At 41.5% G+C, this 21894-nt stretch overlaps 1 protein-coding gene across 1 annotated transcript in view; it reads left to right on the forward strand.

The window, feature by feature from the left end:
• The window catches only part of MYO16 (myosin XVI), a 427643-nt gene that overhangs the window by 57472 nt on the left and 348277 nt on the right, over positions 1–21894 (forward strand). Inside the window, exons 3-4 of the mRNA XM_060128880.1 lie at positions 6544–6614; positions 17501–17644. Of these exons, the coding sequence (XP_059984863.1) occupies positions 6544–6614; positions 17501–17644 (215 nt within the window). The remainder of the gene's footprint in view (positions 1–6543; positions 6615–17500; positions 17645–21894) is intronic.

Below are 21894 nucleotides of genomic sequence, written 5' to 3' on the forward strand. Positions count from 1 at the left end.
TACACAGCAGACATCCAGAATGTATGTGGTTTTACAATTTCTTGGTGGAACTTAGTGGGAGAGAATAATGAAAAGTAGGTTGGAAAGCACTGAACCGTGAAAAGTGATTCAAAAAACCATCCTCAAGTCGTTCCTAGAGATCCTAAAATTCGAGTTCTCTGTGTAGGGCAGGTAATCTGCATGTTAAGCAGTGTTCTGTGCAAATAGGCATTTCTGTGGCATTGATAACATAGCTTCTCTATTCCTCTTTTTTTGCTTCCCTTCTTTATTGACATATAACATCAGATCAACTTTTTCAGGCATCTCTCGGAAGACTGTCAATTGTCATGGAAGCTCTCTCCTACATTTTTAGAAGTCCTGACACCGATGCTTCTGTTATCATTGCAAGGAAAAAATGACACTGGCTTTTTTTGTTGTTGCTATTCATTGTAACTTTTTATTTAGAAATGAAATTAAACTTACAAATCATACAAAGAAAGCCCATGTACCCTTCAACCAGGTGGACTGTTTGCTAACATTCTGCCACGTGATCTGTCCTTCCCTCTGTCTAAAAAATGCCTTTTTGCAGGGCTTCTAATGAGGACAAAATTTAGAGCCCATGGTTATGTTTTGTTTCACTCTTCCTTGGATCTGTTGATTTCAAACATGAAATCTTTGTGAATACTGACCCGCTGTTATCATGAGAATCGTGTGAGAGCAGTCATAGATTGCTGTGCTTTCAGATGTCCACCGCAGCTCCTGTGATCGCCAAAGTGCTTTTACTGTCATCAAGTTGCTATCAAATTACTATCATCAGTGGTTGTCATCAACACAGATACATCACAGTCATATCTAGACACTTAAAGTGATAATTATCAGGTGGACCGCTGGGTTTGGTTATGGTTGGTGATGGTGGGGACATCGGGGAAGACAGCTGCAGATTCTATTAAAGATGATGTATTTTCATCCATTTTTACCCCAATAGCTGAAGATTTCGAGACTGAATGTTTCTTTTTAAATATCGAATCATGCCCCCCACGCAGACATTTCGACAGAGTTTCTGTGGCAGCCTGATGATGAAGCCACAAATATACAATAAATGCTGAATCAGTTCCAAGCAGCAGCCCTATAAAAGGAGCCTAAACTTCATTATTCTGTTTGGTCCCCAGATGGCTCTTTTTCCTTAGGCTGTTTCCTTGCAGATTTTATCGTAATGGAGAGACTCCCAAGTCGTGGTGGTGTCATTTCACTTGACTGTCGATTCCAACCGTGTGGTTCCAAAGTCGCTGTGAACCCATACCTTTTTGGAGAAAGTGTTTTAACCTAAATTTGGACAGTTTCCTACAAAATTAGTTATTGTGAGGACATTAACATAGATCTTGATTCCTGTTGTGGTTCCTGAGTTGAAGGTGACCTTTCAACTCCCTTGTGACATGAGAGGTAAAGTGTCCTGATGCTCTTCATGGTTAAGAACACAGTCCTTGGAGTCATACTGCCACACTGTTTTAGATCCACCACGCTACCATCTCATAATTTTTAATTTTTAATTATTCCTTCGCATAATTTATAAGCCTTAGTTTCCTTATCAGTTGTATTGATACTAATACAATTATAGTATTTGTATCATAGAGTTGGGAGAATCGATGTAATTCTTGTACTAAAGTACTGAGAGCAGTATCAGACCCTACGTACTTAGAAAAGCTCAGTGTGTACTTATTATGCAAGTGATACTTTCTTCAATATATTTTTACATCTCGGTACCTTAGGCAATGTCCCGTTTCTAACCCTTAGCAGAGACATAGAATTTAGCACAGTCTACAGTCTGTGTATGTGAAGAATACGTTTCCTCATTTAGTCAAAAGTTGATTTTGTCTTATTCTTGCGCTGCACCCATGGTATTTGGGGGCAAATACCGGTCTGTATCCAGTCTCCGGTTCTGCTTTAGTTCTATCTGATAGTGTGAACCATTTGTCAGAAAACAGTCTTCTACCTAGGAAAAGAAGATGCCAGATTCCCCCTCCTTTCCTCCTGAGGCTGATGTCTGGCTGGGTGAAGGAAGGGCTGGGGCTTATTCATCAGGAAGGGAGCTCTGCGGTTGCTGCGTACAGAGTCCTTCCTGGGCGCTCTTGGCCAATCCCCTAATCCACCTCGGGGCCACTCCCCGTACTGTGCTGGGGCTTTACTCTCATAGACCCTGAGAGCCGACTGTTGAAATGTCAGGAGTTCATGAATTGGTTGTAAAACTGTTAAACAAAGCCTGTATTAAAAACTAAAGTATAGGGCTTCCCTGGTGGCGCAGTGGTTGAGAGTCCGCCTGCAGAGGCAGGGAACACGGGTTCGTGCCCCGGTCCGGGAAGATCCCACATGCCGCGGAGTGGCCGGGCCCGTGAGCCATGGCCGCTGAGCCTGCGCGTCCGGAGCCTGTGCTCCGCAACGGGAGAGGCCACAGCGGTGAGAGGCCCGGGTACCGCAAAAAAAAAAAGAAAAAGCCACAGGATTTAAAAAAAAAAATAAATAAATAAAAACTAAAGTGTATAAACTTACAATTAAGTAGATTCTAATAAAAAACGACGGTAAAGCTCAAAGCGCATCACTTCCTAATCAGTTCACTACATTTTTCTCTTCTTTATGCGCTTGAAGTTATTTACATCTCTTTTGTGTGTGTGATAGAAATGCCACAAAATTGTGAGCTGGGTCACATCTCCTCCCAACCCTGGGTTCAGTGGTGCTACATTGGTAGCTTGAGATCAACCACGGTGGGAGAATTACACCCCGAGAATTGGCCAGTGCCACAAACCAGGGCTTGATTTATTTATCTTCATGATTGTCTAGAATTAAAGGAGTGATGGAGGAAATGTTAATGATGCAGGTTATACTTAAAAATGTGTCAGTAGCCCCTGTACTGTGAACACCGCCAAAAATGTGGTAAACTATGGTTACGTTTTTCAGAAACTAATATCTGATTAAGCAAAGATGTCGCTCAGGTCATTGATAGATGGATGACGTTTTGACATCCTTCATTATTTCACTTTAATCTTACTCAGGAGTTAGGAAATCTTTTCTGTGAGGGTCAGATATTAAATATTTTAAACTTAGTGGTCACATACAGTCTGTGTTATACATTCTTCTGGACATTTTTGTTTCTTTTAATTATTGTTTTTCCTCACACACCCTTCAAGATGCAGAAATTGTTCTTAGTTCAAGGGCTGTATGCTGGTGGCATTTGACCTCTGCCACTCATAGTTTCCTGACCTCTGGCCCATACTCAGTAATGTCAATGAAAATATCAACCAAAACTTGAAGGTCACATTCATTAATTGTAACCATAGATTTGCTGTGGATACAGGAATTTTTAGTAAAAATCATCTAAATCATTCTGTAAGAATCAATTGGCTATGTGGATATTACAATAAATTGTGGGCTGCACAGCCTTTATAGCAGTAAAATGTGTAGTAAATTCCTAAGTGCATATCCATCCATCCAACCATCAACCCATCCACCCATCCACCCATCCACCCACCCATCCATCTATCCATCCATCCTTCCATCCATCCATCCATCCATCCATCCATCCACCAACCCATCCTTCCTTCCTTCCATCCATCCATCCATCCATCCATCCATCCATCCACCCATCCACCCACCCACCCATCCATCCTTCCATCCTTCCACCCATCCATCCATCCATCCATCCATCCATCCATCTATCCATCCAACCATCCACCCATCCATCCATCCATCCATCCATCCACCCATCCACCCATCCATCCATCCATCCATCCTTCCATCCATCCATCCATCCAGCAATCCATCCTTCCTTCCTTCCATCCATCCATCCATCCATCCACCCATCCACCCATCCATCCATCCTTCCATCCATCCATCCACCAATCCATCCTTCCTTCCTTCCATCCATCCTTCCATCCATCCATCCACCAATCCATCCTTCCTTCCTTCCATCCATCCTTCCATCCATCCATCCATCCATCCATCATCTAAACATCTCCATCTCATCTCCATCTCCATCTGCCCTTGAGCATCCACAAGCACACCACTGTGGCTCACCTGCTCCTGTGGAGGTAACCCATGCATGTTCTGTGCTTTGTAAATAGTCTCCCTGAACCAGATGGCTCAGTCCCACCTTGGCTGTCAGTGCTGCCATAGACCCCTCTTTCTGCAGTGGTGGCTCCGATCCCTGTTGTGTCCCAGGCTGGTTAGTCCATTTTGCATCCTCTGACACAGAGCCATGAACCCTCCAGCTGCACTGAATCACCCCCCTCATCTGAGCCTGAACCTTTATTCAGGATTTAAACTGCAAGTGGGAGCAAGAGACCCCCCTCTAGCCTTTGTGCTGACCTCTCTTATTGTCTTAGTCTGCTCAGGCTGCAGACTGACAAATATACAAATATACCAGAGACTGGGTGGCTTAAAAAAAACTTTGATTTCTCACAGTGCTGGAGGCTGGGAAGTCCAGGATCAAGGCACCAGCAGATTTGGCTTCTGGTGGTACCCAGCTTCCTAATTTATAGATGACCTTCTTCTCCTTTTGTCCTCACCTGGCAGAGAAAGAATTCTAGTCTCTTCATCCCCTTATAAGGGCACTAATCCCATCATGGGGGCTCCACCCTCATTACCTCCTAATCACCTCCCCAATGCCCCTCTTCCTGATACCATCACATTGGGGATTAGGCTTCAACATGTGAATTTGCGGGGGGGCGGGGGAGGCACATACATTCAGTCCATAGCACTTACCTAAGGGATCTTTTCCTCCTTTGCTTAATATCCTGTGATCCTCTTCATTGGCCACAGAATGACTTCCAACTGCTGTAGTGTGATGTAAAATATCCTCCACAACAAATTCCTCCAAGTCACACACAGTCTGCCACTCCTAAGGGACTGTTCACTGCCCCTTACTCATCATTCTCCCACCATCCCCTACATGGTCCTCTTCACCCTCTTTATCCTGCCTTACAAATTGTACACTCATCCTTCAATGAATATTGGTAAATGTGTGTTGCTTATATCCTACACTTAAATTCAACATTTAATGATCAAAAGGTTTTGAGAAAATTTAGAGTAAATCTTAAGATATGTGTTCAGAGATATATTATTATGGGTTTCATGACTTATAGTAATTATGCTAATAAAAATCATTTAGTGAGCCTCACGCAGTGCCAGGAGGGTGAGTTAGCTTTCCCAGTGGGGCTCGGCCTCAAATCTGTCTAACCCCAAGGCCAGCGTGTCACAGATCTATATTATGTGTAATTCACCACATGTGTGCATGGTGGATTCTACGTAGAAATCTGACAGCATTTTAGTCATGTTTTAACTATATAACATAATCTTCCTCTCTATTTGTGATCACACTAGTACAGATTCTTTGCTGTAAAGAATACAGAGCACCAAATAGATATCAGCTGGTTCAAGATGAATGATTTCATTTGCTAAACAAATAACTATTAGGGTAAAGGCGCTATTTTGATTCTGACAAAACCATTGGTAAACATAGTTAATGAACCTTCTGTTGTCACAAACAGACTTTTTAAAATTAAGGGTAAAAGTATGTGGGGGAACGAGATGCGTCTGCCCTCTGCCCAGTTAGAGCTGGGAAGATGGTGACAAACTAGAGATTGGAACACAGGGAAGATTTGGGGTGACGTAGGAAAGGGTATGTGTTCTGCCGACATTGCGGATTATGGAGAAAGTTAAAGGAAAGACAGTATGCTCAGTGAGGTATGAGTTTGAATCCGAACCATTTTGTACCGTTCTGTGTAATAAGGGACTAAAAGAGGAACTTTTGCTTTAGTTATTTGTGGACAAAGCATGAATGGCTTGTTATGAAAGCTACAATACTGCCGTTAACCGTGGAAACTGGGATCGTGTCTTGGGGAATGGATGGACCTCTTGGAGCCCGTGGCAATTTGCAGAGAATGAGACATAATCCATCTCCCAAGGGCTTTCCATGTCCTACCCAGTCCACCTTTGCTGTTCAAATGGAAACATAGGTCACTTTCCAGCTGTGCTTTTATTCTGATGCGTAACATCTGTTTTGATTTGTCTGACATTACTAATTTAGATACACATGGCTTTGGGAGAATGATGGAAACAGGGCTAAGGGGTAATTGCAGGAAGGGAAGTTTAAACAGAGTGTGAACTTTTATTGTTTTAAGCCAATAAGTCCTAATGAGTTAAAAAAAAAGTGAAGTGAACTAAAGCATACATGAGCCTAGTGGAGTCATTTCTTTCTTTTTATTTATTTATTTGTGTTCTATAAAGGATGCACAAGCCAGGCACTTCAAAAAAACAAATGTCAAAGTGTGTTCCCCTTTCTGAGTAATTTGCATGGCTGTAATGGGTCCTGAGGCTGACAGACCAACAAGTAAGTTTCAATGTGAACAGAAACACCGCCGCTCTTAAATACACACAAAGGTCAGATGGCGATTCGCGCATCTCCTTTGGCTTTCATGGCTATTTGAGATTTAGATACTAATGAAGTGCTGCACCTTTTGATTCAGGATGTTGAAGAAGGATGCCGTGTAACTCTCCTCTCTCTCATTCTTCCAGCGCTGCGGCTCCTGAAGGAGGGGGCCGACCCGCACATGCCCATGTCTTCAGGAGGGACCCTGCTCCATCTGGTAAGAGCTGTGATGACCGGGTGAGCGTGGGTGATACCAAGTGGAAGGGGAACCAATTAGGGGCTCCAGACTCAGTAGCAAAATGCACGTGTAACTGATGATGATCAGAACGATGATGTGTTTCAAGTTAACAGGCTTGGATAATGATACATTAATATTTGTTAATTACTCACATTATAGTTCGTAAATAATGGAGTTCAAGTCTCTGCCCTAAAGAAGATGCTTTTGAACATGAATAGTATTCAACAAATAAGCAAAACAATGTTGTATCAATTATAGAGCATCAGGCAGCCATCCTTTCTTTTACTTTGACATCCTTTCTTTCACTTTCTTTATTGATCCAATGAGCTTGTGGCCCAGATCGTATAAATGTGAATAAAACTTTACTACGTTCTTTTGGAAACAAGCAGGGAACGATTAAGTGAATAAACAAGTAACCACATAAACAAATAAATACAGTAGTTTTACATGCAAGAACTTTTTGCTGATTCAGTTAAGGGCAAAAATGAAGTAAAAGGGGATGTCAATAATTATTCCATTTAGTGGTCTTCAGGGCTAATTTGAAGCTTAAAACTTGATTTTGAAAAACGCGAATATTAACATAACATAAAAGCCTAATTGAGAATTGTCTACCAATATTTAAAAAATGCTGTATTTCCTCACATTAGAGCAATCCATGTTAAAGGAGGTCACGCATCGATCTGATGGAAGCTCCCTAATCTGGTATTGGGTCTCAGCCTTGTCTGCCCCCTGGAATCACCTGGGAGCTGTAAGATGTCAGTGTCTGCCTCCCAGCTCCCCCCCCCCAGCCTGGAGATTCTGACTCAATTTTTCTGGGATGCAGATGGAACATCGGGGTGGGGCACAGCTCCCCCAGGTGATTCTAATTTACAGCCAAGGTTGAGAACCACTGCCAACGAGAGAACCTTGTGTCTGCCCAAGACTGGAGGCATCTGGGGTGCAGGCAGTCATATGCACACAGAGGAGTGGAAAAATACCTCCGAATATTGATGGGGAACAGCATAGAAGAACGTCAGCCATTTCTCTCCAGCATTGATTGAGATGGAAAGAGAGATTTCTGGATTCCCTTTTCCTTCTCTGGAGTGTTTTGGTTTTGAAACCTCTCTCTTTTCTCCTCCGATCGTTACATAGCTTACGTGACATTTTCAAGGGCTCATTAGTCCTGGATCCTAGGTTTGGTTTTGACAAGCAATCTTAGACTAAGGACATGCTGTGAACAGCTTTCCATAGATAAAGATTCTCCTCTTGGTCACTCTCTTTGGAATCCTTACCAGGAGGTGCAGTACTTTATTAGGTAAGAAGCTGAGAAGTAGAAGAAGTAAGCTCACACGGTAGTAGATAGTACTGGAGCTTAAACTCTGACCATCTAACTATAAATACTGTAGTCTTTCCCCAGTAAATTCCCCAGTGATACCTGGATTAAGTTTTCAGACAGCAAATTATTCCAGTTGGGCTAGTGGAAGACAGACCTTTGCTTTGAACAAATCATGTCAGTTCATTGTTGGTATTAACCAGGAATGTAATGTATTCTTACCCTGTGTGTGTGTGTTTGAAAGAAAGAGAGAGAAAGGAAGAGAAGTATGGCCACTTCTTCATACATTGGACTGGCCAAAAAGTTCGTTCGGGCTTTTTCTGTAACATCTTACGGAAAAACGTTTTTGGCCAACCCAGTATATGATGTATCCAACTTTAATGAGCACCTAAACCTCAATCTTCCCAGTCAGCCGAGCAGCGGTTGCTTCCTTCACCTTAAATACAGCCAGAATGCTGCCGTCCCTCTTCACCTGGATAAACCACCCTCCCTCTTCCCGGGACCAGCAGCTTCTTCCCTCACCTCCCCAGCCCCGTCCCTGTGGACCCTACAGTCTGTTTCTCCCACAGCAACCAGATCGTGTCACTCCATCAAAATGCCCCAGGAACTTCCCTTCCCACTCAGGGCAAACGCCAGAGTCCTGCGACGGCCGCGTGGAACGTGCCCACACCTTTGTGCCCTCATCTCCAGGGACCCCCTCCTGCTCTAGCTGGTCCTTTAATATGCCCACCATGCCCCTGCCCATGTGCTTTCACCATTATTTCCACTGGAACATTCCCTTGCCGAAATCTGCATGGCTCACTCCCCCGCTTGCTTCGCCTCTCTGCTCAAAAATCATCTAACAGAACAACCTTCCGGGGCTTGTCCCAAAGGATACGGCAGCCCATTCCCACCACCCCACCATCAGCTCAGCTTTTATCCGGTTGTCTGTCTCATTCCTTGTAACACAGTTGCCACCAAACAGATCATAGGCTCAGGTGATTATGTTCTGTTTCCCAGACTGTCAGCTCCAGGAGGGCTAGGACTTGGCCTCTCATCACTGTTATATCTGCAGCACTTGGGAGAGTGCCTGGCACTTAGTAGGTGCTCAGTAGATTGTCTGGTAGGCACATGAACCCGTTAACTACTTAATTAATTAATATATAATGCTGTGATAGGTATTAGGGGTGCAAAGATGCAAAACACAGTCTAACAGAGTTTAGTTTTCTGAGGGAGAAAGAAAAATAAACCATGGATTACAGCAGACCTGGAAGCAGGATAAGCAGGTGATAGAGAAAGAGGAAAATGATGAAACCACTTGGCCACCTTCAGAGGTAGTTCTGAAGCCTTTTCTCATGTTCCTGATAAGACTGAATTACTCTTGTATCTAAGGTCTCGTGACACATGAGCCTTGCTTCTGCTGTCGATCTTGTCACAATGGATTGTAATTAATGGAGGATGTGCCCTTTTTCTCTGCTGCTAGACTGAATTTTCAGAAACTGTGATGTCTTAGATACTTTTATATCCTTAGCATGTGATGCATGGTAGATACTCAACACATCATAAATGAATGAATGAATGAGTGGATGGATAGATGAACTGTCAGAATATAAGGATCTTTTTGGCTAATGAGAAGGTCCAGGTAACCGAGTCTAAAGGCAGTAGAGTCAGAAGAAAGAAGAAATGAGAAGATGAAGGTGATGAGGTAGATGGGAAGTGCTGCATTAGCTCTGGGTCCAATGCAAACACACTGCATTTTTATACTGTTAGACTTTGTGAGACTAAGATAAAGTGGCTTTGAAACCGGAACACATGTAAGTAAACTTCCTGACGGCTACAGGAATGTGGGCTCAGCACTGAGCCTCCTTTTCCCAGGATTACTGGGGAAGGGTAAGCTGGGACAAAGCAAGAGAGTGGCGTGGACATATATACACTACCAAACGTAAAATACCTAGCTAGTGGGAAGCAGCCGCATAGCACAGGGAGATCAGCTCGGTGCTTTGTGACCACCTAGAGGAGTGGGATAGGGAGGGTGGGAGGGAGGGAGACACAAGACAGAAGAGATTTGGGAACATATGTATATGTATAACTGATTCACTTTGTTATACAGCAGAAACTAACAGACCATTGTAAAGCAATTATACGCCAATAAAGATGTTTAAAAAAAAATGAAAAATTGCAGGTTGCCAGAGAGACACAATTACAGGGTTTCAAAATTCCTTAGGTACTGAAAAAGGCAATTTCGCCCTCAAAAATGTAAAGCGTGAGCAGCTCTGTGCTCACCCCACCTCTTGGGCATCCTGCAGTGTGAAGCCTGAGGCTTTATCAGCGCCGAAGCTCTAATTACATAATGTTAGAGCAGCATCTTTGAGAAAATGCCATCGTATGCGCATGCAGGGCATCAGGAATAAACTGTGGAAGTCCTTGAGATTCCCCAGAGTTTCGCTTGTTTAACTCAGTTATTATTCACTGAGCACCTCACTGTAAGTGGAGGTCTTGGGAAGACTCCTGGTAGAAACGCCACAGTAACATTTAAGTTGGAGATTAATAATTCCCTCTGTATTAAAGGTAGACAATTGACAAACAGGTTTTAATATTTTTTCATCATATACAATCTGTAGTTTTATCATCTTTTAAAATAAACTTTCAACAGTAAGTCTGAATTTGCATGTTTATCTACTCTTCATTCAATAATTTATGAATCAAGTGTATCGCAAGTATCAGGTACCATTAGAGGGGAAATAATGCCAACAAGTAACAATATCTGCACCCTAGGATTTTAGTCTCTGTGAGGGCAATATAGAAAAAACTCAGCTGTAACTCTTTGGAAGGAACAATGCTATGTATGGAGTTGAAAACAGAATCACATGGAACTTTGCTAAAATGCTGTCCAGAGTTTTACATTATGACTTTTCATACATAAGCTATGAAGAAGGAGCTCCTGGTTGTAAGGAAACCCTCTTGCATGGAGTATGCAATGCGAGTTCTTTTGATTCTGTGCTGTGACAGCAGGAGACCATAGTGAAGCTTAAGTGAAATACATTAGAAATAGGAAAATCTTCTTTCTTTTACCTGGTGAATTTTCATTTTAACATAAAGGCAGGCATTTAAGCAGTGGAGTTCCACATCACTGATGAAAACAAGCTGCATTGGATGTGCAAATATGCCCAAGATATTTGGTAAATGTCACAAGCAGATTAGAGAATAGTATATATGTTACACTCAAGACAGGTAGACATGGTGGCAGGGAGGAGAGCAGAGAATCTTTTCAACAGCTGTGAAAATCTTGAAGAATAGACAAGGAATTTTTAACAGTGACAGTTTGGGGAGGAGACAAGATCTCATTTTTACTCTTTTACATATAGCTTGAATGTTTTAAATAATAAGCATGTATGTTTCACATAATGAAAGAAATTACAGTGTCGTGGGCCCGGGGTTCAGTCCCTGGTTGGGGAACTAAGATCCCACGAGCTGTGCGGCATGGCCAAAAAAAAGATGAAAATAAAACAAATGAAACAAATTAATACAAAATACTTCTTAGAACTATGTTTTCTTTAGAAGCTTAAATTCTAAAAGTTTCGATCACTATTCTATTCTTACAAGAATATCTGGGTCTCCGAATCGGGCTGTTCTTCGGGCTTTCTTCTAAGTTTCTCTGAAGTCTCAGGAGCTGTAAGAAGCAGAGATAATTAGCAGTTTACTACAGCAGCAGCAGTTCAATGGCTTCATCTTTAAAATCAAGCAGAAAATATTATGCTATGAAAAGAAGCAGAATGTTAGGACTCTGGAGACAATGTTTAAAGGAATATCTTACTTTAGAAACCACCTAGGTATTAAAGAACAAAAAGAGTCCCTACGTGGAAGTTATCCATACTTTGCCCTGCTTGCCAGAGCGTCTGGGCGTTGACCACGTAACTCCTTTGCTTTCCCAGGAAAACAAGGGTAAAGGTTGCAGGGGTACCTTCTAGCAAAAAAAGGAATCCTACCAGAAGACCACATGCCCTCTCCAGGGGCTTTTCCTGGGGAGTTCCTTGGGGGAGGTGGAATGGGGGGGAACATCCATCCAGGACAGTGCAGCAGAAAGAGACGCAAACGAAGAGGCAAGATGGAAGTGAGAGGACGATGTCACTGAGAGAAAGAGAGCTGGGCCGTTCTGATGTCTGGTGAGACTGCAGGATGATGCAGGGTCCTGGAATGGGAAGTAGAGTTGCCATTGGCTGTGAACAATGACCCCTTTATGTTTTTTCAAGGATGTGATTTAAGATTCAAATTCCCGACTGTGCTTTGCTTTTTTTTTTTTTTTTTGCGGTACGCGGGCCTCTCACTGTTGTGGCCTCTCCCGTTCCGGGGCACAGGCTCCGGACGCGCAGGCTCAGCGGCCATGGCTCACGGGCCCAGCCGCTCCGCGGCATGTGGGATCCTCCCGGACCAGAGCACGAACCAATGTCCCCTGCATCGGCAGGCAGACTCTCAACCACTGCGCCACCAGGGAAGCCCTGTGCTTTGCTTTTTAAAATCCCACATGCCGCGGAGCGGCTGGGCCCGTGAGCCATGGCCGCTGAGCCTGCGCGTCCGGAGCCTGTGCTCCGCAACGGGAGAGGCCACAACAGTGAGAGGCCCGAGTACCGGAAAAAAAAAAAAAAAAAATCCTATATCTCTTTGGTCCATGAGAATCATGGCATCATAACTGGAAAGTCTGAGTCCAGGATGTAGATCAGTATCCAGCTGGATCCTGAATGAAAATCATACCTTTGTTCTGCAAACCGTGGGTGCATTTTTATTGTGATGGCCCACGTGCATGACCTAGGGGGTGAAAAAGGAATGGAAGAGCAAGTTGTGGGGATCCTTGGAAGGCCGTCAGAAACTGAAGGGAGTGACTTTTCCATTTTGAGTAAATAGATCACACAGAACTGGTTCATTCAACATCAATTATAAAAAAGAAAAATTCCCAAGTGAAGTTACTGGTGAGATTTTTGTTTTGTTCTGTTTTGTTTTATGTGTGCAACAATGGAATTCTATTTGTAAAAAATCAGAACCCTTTCTTACAGGGTGAAGGCAATTAGACACAGACTTCCTGGGACTGTGCTCCCCTCCAACAAAATTTTCAATCAACCAGCATTGAAACCACTGGTGTGGGTCTTTCTAGGAGAATTGGAGTGTCGCATCCTGAAAGGTTCTCCCTTAGGGAAGTATGAAACTCCCCCACTCAGAGAGGCCTTCCTTAAGCAAACAGTTCCAATCATTTAATTGACTCTCTAGACATGCCAGGTTTCATGAAATCCCACGAATGCCTATTTTCATCCCTCCTCAGTGTTTTTCAGACTGTTTCCTACTCTGGGCTCTCCTCTGAGGCAGCTCCCTGGCTGACTGGACTTGCGCATCTTCTCTCTCTTTTGACTGCCTCCCTTGACTGCCCGCTTGAATGTAAGCTGTTGATTAGGGAGGACATCTAGTTCATAATACCAACCCTCTGGCTTGGCGTATGGTGGGGATGTGGCAGGTCCTCAGTGGATACGTATTTAATCAGTGGGTTATGAATGTCTCAACCCCTGCCCCTTAATCCTCGTGTTCCCATACTTAATTGTCCAGTTCTTACCAGGCAGCTGGGGACCCTCTGCTGTGACTCTGTAGAATGCTCTGTACACCCTCAATCTCATTGAACTGTACTGTCTATTTCTCAAGGGTGATTACCATGTCATGGTCCTTTACGGGTACATTGCCAAGCACAGTGCCTGGAATACAGCATCGCCTAATAAAATCTTGACGATTCACAGCGAAGCAAACCAGTGTTGCAGCTGAAGGAGCAGAGTTTACGTTCACGGAAAAGGATAACAGTGTTATTAGGAGTTTAAAGTTTCAGGATGTGCATCAGGGGTACATCTGAACCCCTTTAGCAACGACCTGTTCCATAATTAGAGTCTGGTCCCGTTGGCCGGAAGCTGTGCTGTTTGGAATGCCGGTAGAAATAATAACTGTACTTCAAGGCAGTATTCTGGATAGTTTATCTACGGCAAGGTCATCTGGAGTATAAATACTTACCAGAGAGAAGATACATGCAAAGCAAAAGTGATAAGAGGTATATTCAAGATGACACTGTAATGCATATGATCCTTCAGTGTGATATAGTGGCAAAGAAATGGAAGTGACTTGGCAGAGATCCAAGCGCTGGCTGAAAAGGACGGCCCATGGGATTGACCCTGAATGCACGGGACCATATGGAAGTTCCAGAGTGATGTCAAAAATTTTGGAAATTGCAACAGATTTGAATTCGTTTTGCTACTGATATAAATCTCTACCTCTCTGCCTCTCTGTATCTCTCTCTCTCCTCTCTCTCTGTCTCTGTCTCTTTCTCTGTGTCTCTGCCTGTCTCTGATTGTAGAAATGTTTCTGAACCACTAAAAACCCATAAACACAGGACAAGAAAATGGAACTTGGCTTATCCAAGTTGACTGTGTAAATCCTATTGCTTCTCCTCCCCCCAGAGCTGCCAGGCGGTGCAGAAATACATAGTTTTTAATATCAGAACGACACCTGGCACACGGTATCCACTCAATAAATGAACCTGCATCAAATTGGTTGTTGTCCTAGTACCTCTTTGCTGGTCTCCTCTGTCCCAACGGCTTTGTAATCAACACAGAGGAGGGAAAATAGATACTGAAAATAGATAATCATCGAGAAAGCTTACGTTACAGTAGATCTGACTCCAGTTTTAAAAAAAAAAACTGGCAACAGATAACTCACAGTTGTGAACCCTAGGATTTAGTGTGTGAACACAGTGTATATCGAATTTTTGATTTTCTGAGGGTAGATCTCAGGGTCGTTCAGGACATACTGCTCCTTAGCCAACCAGAACTAAAACATATAAAATACCCCTTATGATAATGTGGGGGGAAAAGACAACACATTTGAAGTTTAAAGTTGTCTTTATTTGTGATTTGGTTTCTATAGTTTTCAGAGTCTTTGGGGCTGAATCAATAATTTGCATTGTAGTGGGTTTTTATACGTTGAGAAATACCACCTTTGTTTACAAACTTAAAAATGAGTGAAAGGATGCATTGCCAGAGAAATTGTGAACTACTGAGCTGGTGTTGAAAGTGTAAGTGGTCACTTTCTAACTGTGGTCAATTCCATGAACGTCTCAGAGGAAGGAGCTATCGGCCATGTTGTTTTCTAAGTGTACCCTAAGAGGCAGAATGGAATATTCTGGTCACGGATTGGGACTGCAGAATTTAATATTTCATCGTGGAGCTAATCTTGGTCATGAGGAATGGGCAACTAAAGTACAAGGTAGGTGAAGATTCCTGAGTACTGGAAGGAAGACATTTACAACTCTCGTATAGGGTGGGTGACCCAATGTACCTGATGCCTCATTGTTTGGTGGTGCTCAAAAGTGGAGCAAAGACCGTGGTCATGGTTCCTAAACCTTTGATGAAGGCTTGGACCAGGTTGGGGGAAGAGCATTGTATGTAAGGACAGAGTGAATCTTAGAAAGAAGCACGTGAAGGTGAACATGCAGTGATCTAGAAGAATCCATGATAAGCTGAGAAAATAATCCAGCTTCTTCAGGGTCCTAGGAAGGAATAACTTTACCTGCACAGGGGAAGGCTCCAGGAGAGATGGTGTTTCCAGAGAGATAGATTTCCACTTAGGTTCTCTGGACATTTCCAGATGAGGAACGTTTGCTTGAAATGGACTGTTCCAGAGGTCCAGTGAAAGGAAGAGTGTGTGGACATGAGGCACCTGGGGGGCAGGTTGGTCAAGGGGCTTCAAAATTCAGGACAGGCTTCATGGCGTGTGCCTTGTACTTAGAAGGACCCAAGCTTGCTTTCATGCTCTGCTGTCGCCATCTTTAAATTCTTAGGAATATTTGAATAAAGGGCCCTCTATTTGCATAAATTATGTAGCTAGTCCTGCTTGGCACTTCAAGAAGGAGATGACAGTGACAGGAGGAGCTGGGGACTTGTCTCCAGGTGGAAATAACTGATGTTGTCTGAGTTCTGTTGAGGGTGACAGAGCAGGGCCTCAGCCATTCTTATGGTTCCATAAAGTGTCCCCAGAAATCGCTAAACATGGTGAAAAACTGCCTGAATTGGGAGGGAGATTTTCTAGCTTGATGAAAATTCTTTCTAGGGAGAATGAAGTTTACTATATAGCAATAATACTGTAAGAACATTGTACCAGGAATATTCAGCCATCATCATCTTTGCAGACAAGTATGATTAGAAGGTACTTATTGCTGTCAAATTATTATTCACGATCCTCTGAAATGTGAATCTAAAACTTACGTCACTTGAGAGGGCGGGTATCACTTTAAACACGGTATCTAATTAACTATGTTTTGGTAAAAGACTGAAAGCTAAACCTTAGGTATGTTTGAATCATCACTGTGGATTTCTGACGTGCAGGTTGAGGACATCTTGACAGGCACAGAAGGATGAGATCACATCTGGTTTGATTATGGAGGGAGCTTTCAAAACGAAAAAGAAGAGTAGGAATTACTTGCATATGAATTTCCTAAAAGAAATTGGGTCCAGGCCCCAGATTCTAAAATGGATGTATTAGTTTTTATTCTCTGGTCCTCACCTTATCAGTCTTTGTACCCAAACCTGCAGTGAGTGTGGATGGGGTCGTGGTTCACATCATCAGGCCCCGATGGTAGGGACTATTTGTTATTGCTACACATGACATGGAACATCAGATACACAGATATCTTAGTTCAAAACTGAAACTAAGCCTTCAAAGTTCATGTGTTTGCCATTGCCCCAAGTGCTTCCATGTGTCCCCAAAGTGGCACCCCTCAAATCTCCTTCCATATGGAATGTGCACCATGATTTTGCATTGTCCTTTTTGTACATTCTTGAGAGTACCAGCGAATGAAGAAAGATACGGAGATTCTTCAATGACTGTGTTATAATTGTGAACCACAATTCATGTATCTTTTTTTAAGTTGAAGTATAGTTGATGTACAATATTATATAAGTTATAGGTGTGCAGTATAGTGATTCATAGCTTTTAAAGGTTATACGCCCTTTATAGTTATTATAAAATATTGACAAAGTTCAAATCTTCTGCCTACTTTTTAAAATTGGGCTGTTTTCTAACGACTAATTATAAAGGTAATTAAATAATAACAAAAACATACATATATCTCTGTAGTACCCATTTCCTGTGCTGTCAGTCTGAGGGGTTATCAATCAGTTTGAAGTTTTCCCACAGCTCACTGAGGCTCCGTTCATTTATTTCGTCATTTTTCTCTCTGTGTATCATTTTGTATAATTTATATTACTGCCTTCAAGTGACTAATCTTGTCTTCTATAATATCTAGTCTATTTTTCTTTCCACTGTCCATGGATTCAATTTTCCTTTCAGTCTTACATATGCTTCTTTCCTTGTAGGTTAGTTGGGGAACATGAATACATTCTTCCCCAGTTTAGCTCCACCTCCCAAGTTCAAAAATTGGCATTGAAGTTGTCTACCTATGGAAAGGAAATTTGGATTAGGTTTATTCCAAATAAGCCTATCATAGTTTGTTATCATAGTATACTTTCTTTTATTTCTTTTTTTCTTTTTTCAGTGTGCCCGGTATGATAATGTCTTCATTGCAGAGATCCTGATTGACAGAGGGGCCAATGTCAACCACCAGGACGAAGATTTTTGGACACCAATGCACATTGCTTGTGCATGTGATAACCCTGATGTTGTCCTACTGCTTGTATTAGTAAGTAAAGCAATTCAGTTTATTACCATTTGAAGATTTGATGGCATATAAAAGTCTGCATATTTAACCAATAATACTTCACAATATATAATACTTCAGGTGAGAAAAAAAATGTGTGCATATGTCATCACTTATTTGCCTGGAATTACAAGATAATTAGAGACTAAGGTTGTGGGTCACCACATAGTTCATAAAACAAATTGTGTAGATGTCACACCAAGCTCTATTCCTCTTGCCTTTTTCTTGGAAATTATATGCCTTGATACCTCGCAAGTCAGTGCTAACTAAAATGGTTTGATAATTGTTGTTTTGTCTTTCAATTCATTCTCCTAATTTTTAGCCAGACTAGGTATATGATAGTAAGGCTCTGTGGCTTATATTGAATCTTCTTCTCTTGTTTAAATCTAGCAAAGAAGTGTCTACAACTTTTGTTTACATGAAAGTGAAAACTCTAAGTATAAAAATCACTGGAGTTATTTGTTGTCATTGTCTTGAGTTACAGCTTAGACCCTGACATGGGTCCTCGCACGTACTATAATTATTTTAGAATTGAGATTCTTTCTGATTAGTTTATCTCTAACAAAGATTTTAAGAAATTATGCAGGATATTTTAGAAAGCATACTAGAATATAAGAGTAAGAATGAATGATTTGCTTTTTTTCCCTTTATTAATAAAAATTGCATAATTCCTTAATGATTTTGTATTATGTGCCTGGCTTTTCACATGAGCCCTCAAAATTTCACATACAGGCAAATTGGTGCTCAAAGATATTAAGCAACTTGCCATAGGTCAAAAAACAAACTATATCTCTGAACTTAAGGTCATTGTCCAAAGTCTGTCCTTTCTCCCCAGGGTCATGCTGCCTGTCTTAACAAATTACCACATACTTGATAGCTGAATACAAGAGAACTTTATTCTCTTACATTTTGGAGGCCAGGAATCTGAAATCAAGGTGTCGGCAAAGCTGTATGCCCTATGTCAGCTCTAGGGAAGAATTCTTCCTTGTTTCTTTCTAGCTCCTATGATCCCTTGCAGTCCTTGGTGGTCCTTGGTTACAGATGCATCACTCCAGTCTTTGCCTCCATCATCGCGTGACCCTCTTCCCTGTGTCTCTGTGTCCAAATACCCCTCTCTTTTCTTTATAAATGCACCAGTCGTAGGGTTTAGGGTCCACCTTAACTCAATACCACCTTATCTTACCTTGATCTGCAAAGACCTTATTTCCATAGAAGATCACTCACAGATAGTAGCCTTAGGACTTGAACATATCCTTTTTTAAAAAACACAATCCCACTACACTGCTTTCTTCCCCCTTTTTAAAATCCTAAGCAGAAGTCGTTTAGGATGAAGACCATGAATGGAGATTTCCTTAATCTTGTAAGACGTTTAATTTGGTCTAGTTTAGTCTAATTTGTCCCTCAAGAATTTGTAAACTTTTTTTGTTTTTATAGTAGAAGTGTATTATATCACTAGAAATGTGTTCCTTTCAACTCCTGGAAGATGGCAGCTATAATAAATAAATAAGGAAAGGTAAAGGAGATAAAGACAATTTAGCTTGAAATAGAATCATTTGGGGGAACTAGTACTCTACAGGAAAACACATGAAAAAGTACTTAACTCATTTATAAGAACAAATCTTCACTTTATAGAACCTGAGCCTAAGAGGAATTAAACTAACAAGTCAGCACAAAGGCAGTGAGATCTACTTAGTATTTGCTTAGTATTAAAGGAAAATTTAAAACACTTCTCAGAAGGGAACTCTGTGGTCTTTTGAGTGATACTGTGAAATCATCAACTGTGAACTTTTTGGAATTCTCAGAACTCATAGGACACCAGGCTAGATTTTTAAAGAAATGGCTTGGTCTATAGTAGTTGTTTGAAACTTTTTTTTTGGGTAGTTCAACCACTGGATGACTTGGGCGAAGCTGGGCTATAATTATATGAGAATGAGATAGAAGAGTTAGATTCATAGCTTTTGTGGTTTTCCTATGTTTTTATTTTTTTTCTGAATATTAGTCGAGAGATTCAGAATATTAGTTGAGAGTCACTTTTTCAAGGCCCACCTCCATTTATTTTCTCTCAGTAATTATGATTAGTTACACCAAACCTTTGCCAAATTAGGCTTTCTATTTTCATTTCATTCATGCAATTCTCAGGAACCAATATTCATGCGACTGAGCTTGAATTCTTAAAATCCTTCTTCCATTTCCTCAATGTACACTGCTAGATGAAGACTTCCCCTTCTTGAGTTCAGAGAGTTTGTCAGCCCTTAATTTCACTGCCAGCCAAGATTTCCTTCCTTCATTATAGAATATCTGTTTCTTATTTCTGATGGAACAGAGTAAGAGGATCTACCTTCTTTGTAGTGTCTGCGCTGAGTCCTGGTCTAGGCATCTCATAGGATTCTTACAATTTAATGTCACAGGGACAGCCAAGAGAAGGGCTCAGTACATGGCAGGGTTGTGATTTCAAGGTGCAGAAGCTATAACGACTTGCAGATGACTCCCCTTCAGCATATAGGGACTGTTGCCGGGAGTAGCATGGGTATCAGAAATACCACTGATTGATAGACTAGAAGTAGCAAATAACTTGGACCACCCAGACGGCAGGAATGAAGCATGTTTATAACCAGAGCTGGGATTAGGGCAGCCCGTGAGGACTGGTACCTGGGGTGTCAATTACACTATAATTATAGAAATAAGTTAGACATATAGTGGCAAATTACTTAGGTCTTCCTTGTGACTCTTTGCATAACTGAGGAAATATACATGTGCCTTGCTCCCGTTGAGGTTAAACAGTGTCTTCCAAGGAAAATCAATAAGCACAGTCCCATTTCCCAAAACAGATGCTTAGAAAAATAACAACAATTTGAAGAAGTACTAAATCATTGTCCTGAACGGGGACACCCTCATGTCCTTGTCAGACTCAATGATAGCTCCATTTTGATGAGGTGAGTTCTCTGCACTCCTTTTTTTGTACTTTTATTGTATTCCCCTCTTCTTTGGCATTTCCCCCCAGTTGCTGCTAGGCTCGTCAGCATATTGCCTGAGCTCCTTTTTCTTTCACATTATCGTGTATGTTGTGCTTGTTTAAATACGATTTACTTTTCCCTTTGTTCTCGTGTGACGCAGTTTCTGTAACTCCTACTTGTTCCCCTGGCAATAACTCAATTTTATTAATGGCCAGTTGCCTTTATAATAAATATCTCTTCTGCCTAGAACAATTTGATTTATATTCATTAATTACTTATCGAGCTTATAGCAGTGGTGTTCATTAGGGAGCTCTAAGTTAGGCATTACCTAAATTATTAGCTTCCAGCAAGTCACAGAACTAGCTGGTGCATACATGGCTGTCTGTTAAAACAGCGCCAGTGCTTTATGGAGACTCAATGTATATATACCAGCACTTGCTGAATACATACACAAATGGCTGAAAGAATGGCAGGCCAATGTTTGGAAGTCAGCCTGAATTTAATATTGACATTATTAGCTCATGTTACATCTAAAAAGACCCTGTCTTATAGCCACATTCGTCTTCCTCCATATTCTAGAATTCTTCATCCTACTCATTCTACACTTGTATTTAGAAGTGCTTGCTTCAGCACACATGATCTCAAGGTCAGATGATATTGCTTTTCTTTACCAGGCGGAATTGAGAGCTAGAAACTGGATTTACTTCATGTGTAAACATAGAATTAAATCTATAATTGTCAGGTTATTAACATTTTCATGGTCTGCAATGCCCTATTTCTCACACCATAGAATAACCCAACCTCATATGCAAAGTTATATATCTGCCCGTTGCTGTTATTCATTTACTGATGACTGTCTTTAATCATTAACTAATATTTATTGATCACCAACTATCTTTAACATAATTCCTGCCGTCAAGGAAGTTATTGTTTGTTCATTCATTCATTCATTCAGCAAATATTTATTGAGTGACTACTATGTTCTGGGTGCTACACAGTGAATAATAAGACATTTTACATTATAGAACAATGACAAAAACAAACCAAAGCAAGTAATGTACGTGTAACCACTGAGTAACTTGACTAATGGATTCAGCAAATCTGAGTAGCCTCATTACCACCATGTCATAACTAGCCCACCATCCATCCATAGAAATAATTTGCTTTCAAGTAAATGTGGGTGAAATACATCATCATAAAAATCGTAATTACTATAGAAATATGTTCCTGCTAACAACCTCAAAAGAAAGATTTATTTTACTTCCAGAACTAAATGTC

This window comes from Lagenorhynchus albirostris, chromosome 18 (genome assembly GCF_949774975.1).
Source record: "Lagenorhynchus albirostris chromosome 18, mLagAlb1.1, whole genome shotgun sequence".
Taxonomy (NCBI): Eukaryota; Metazoa; Chordata; class Mammalia; order Artiodactyla; family Delphinidae; genus Lagenorhynchus; species Lagenorhynchus albirostris.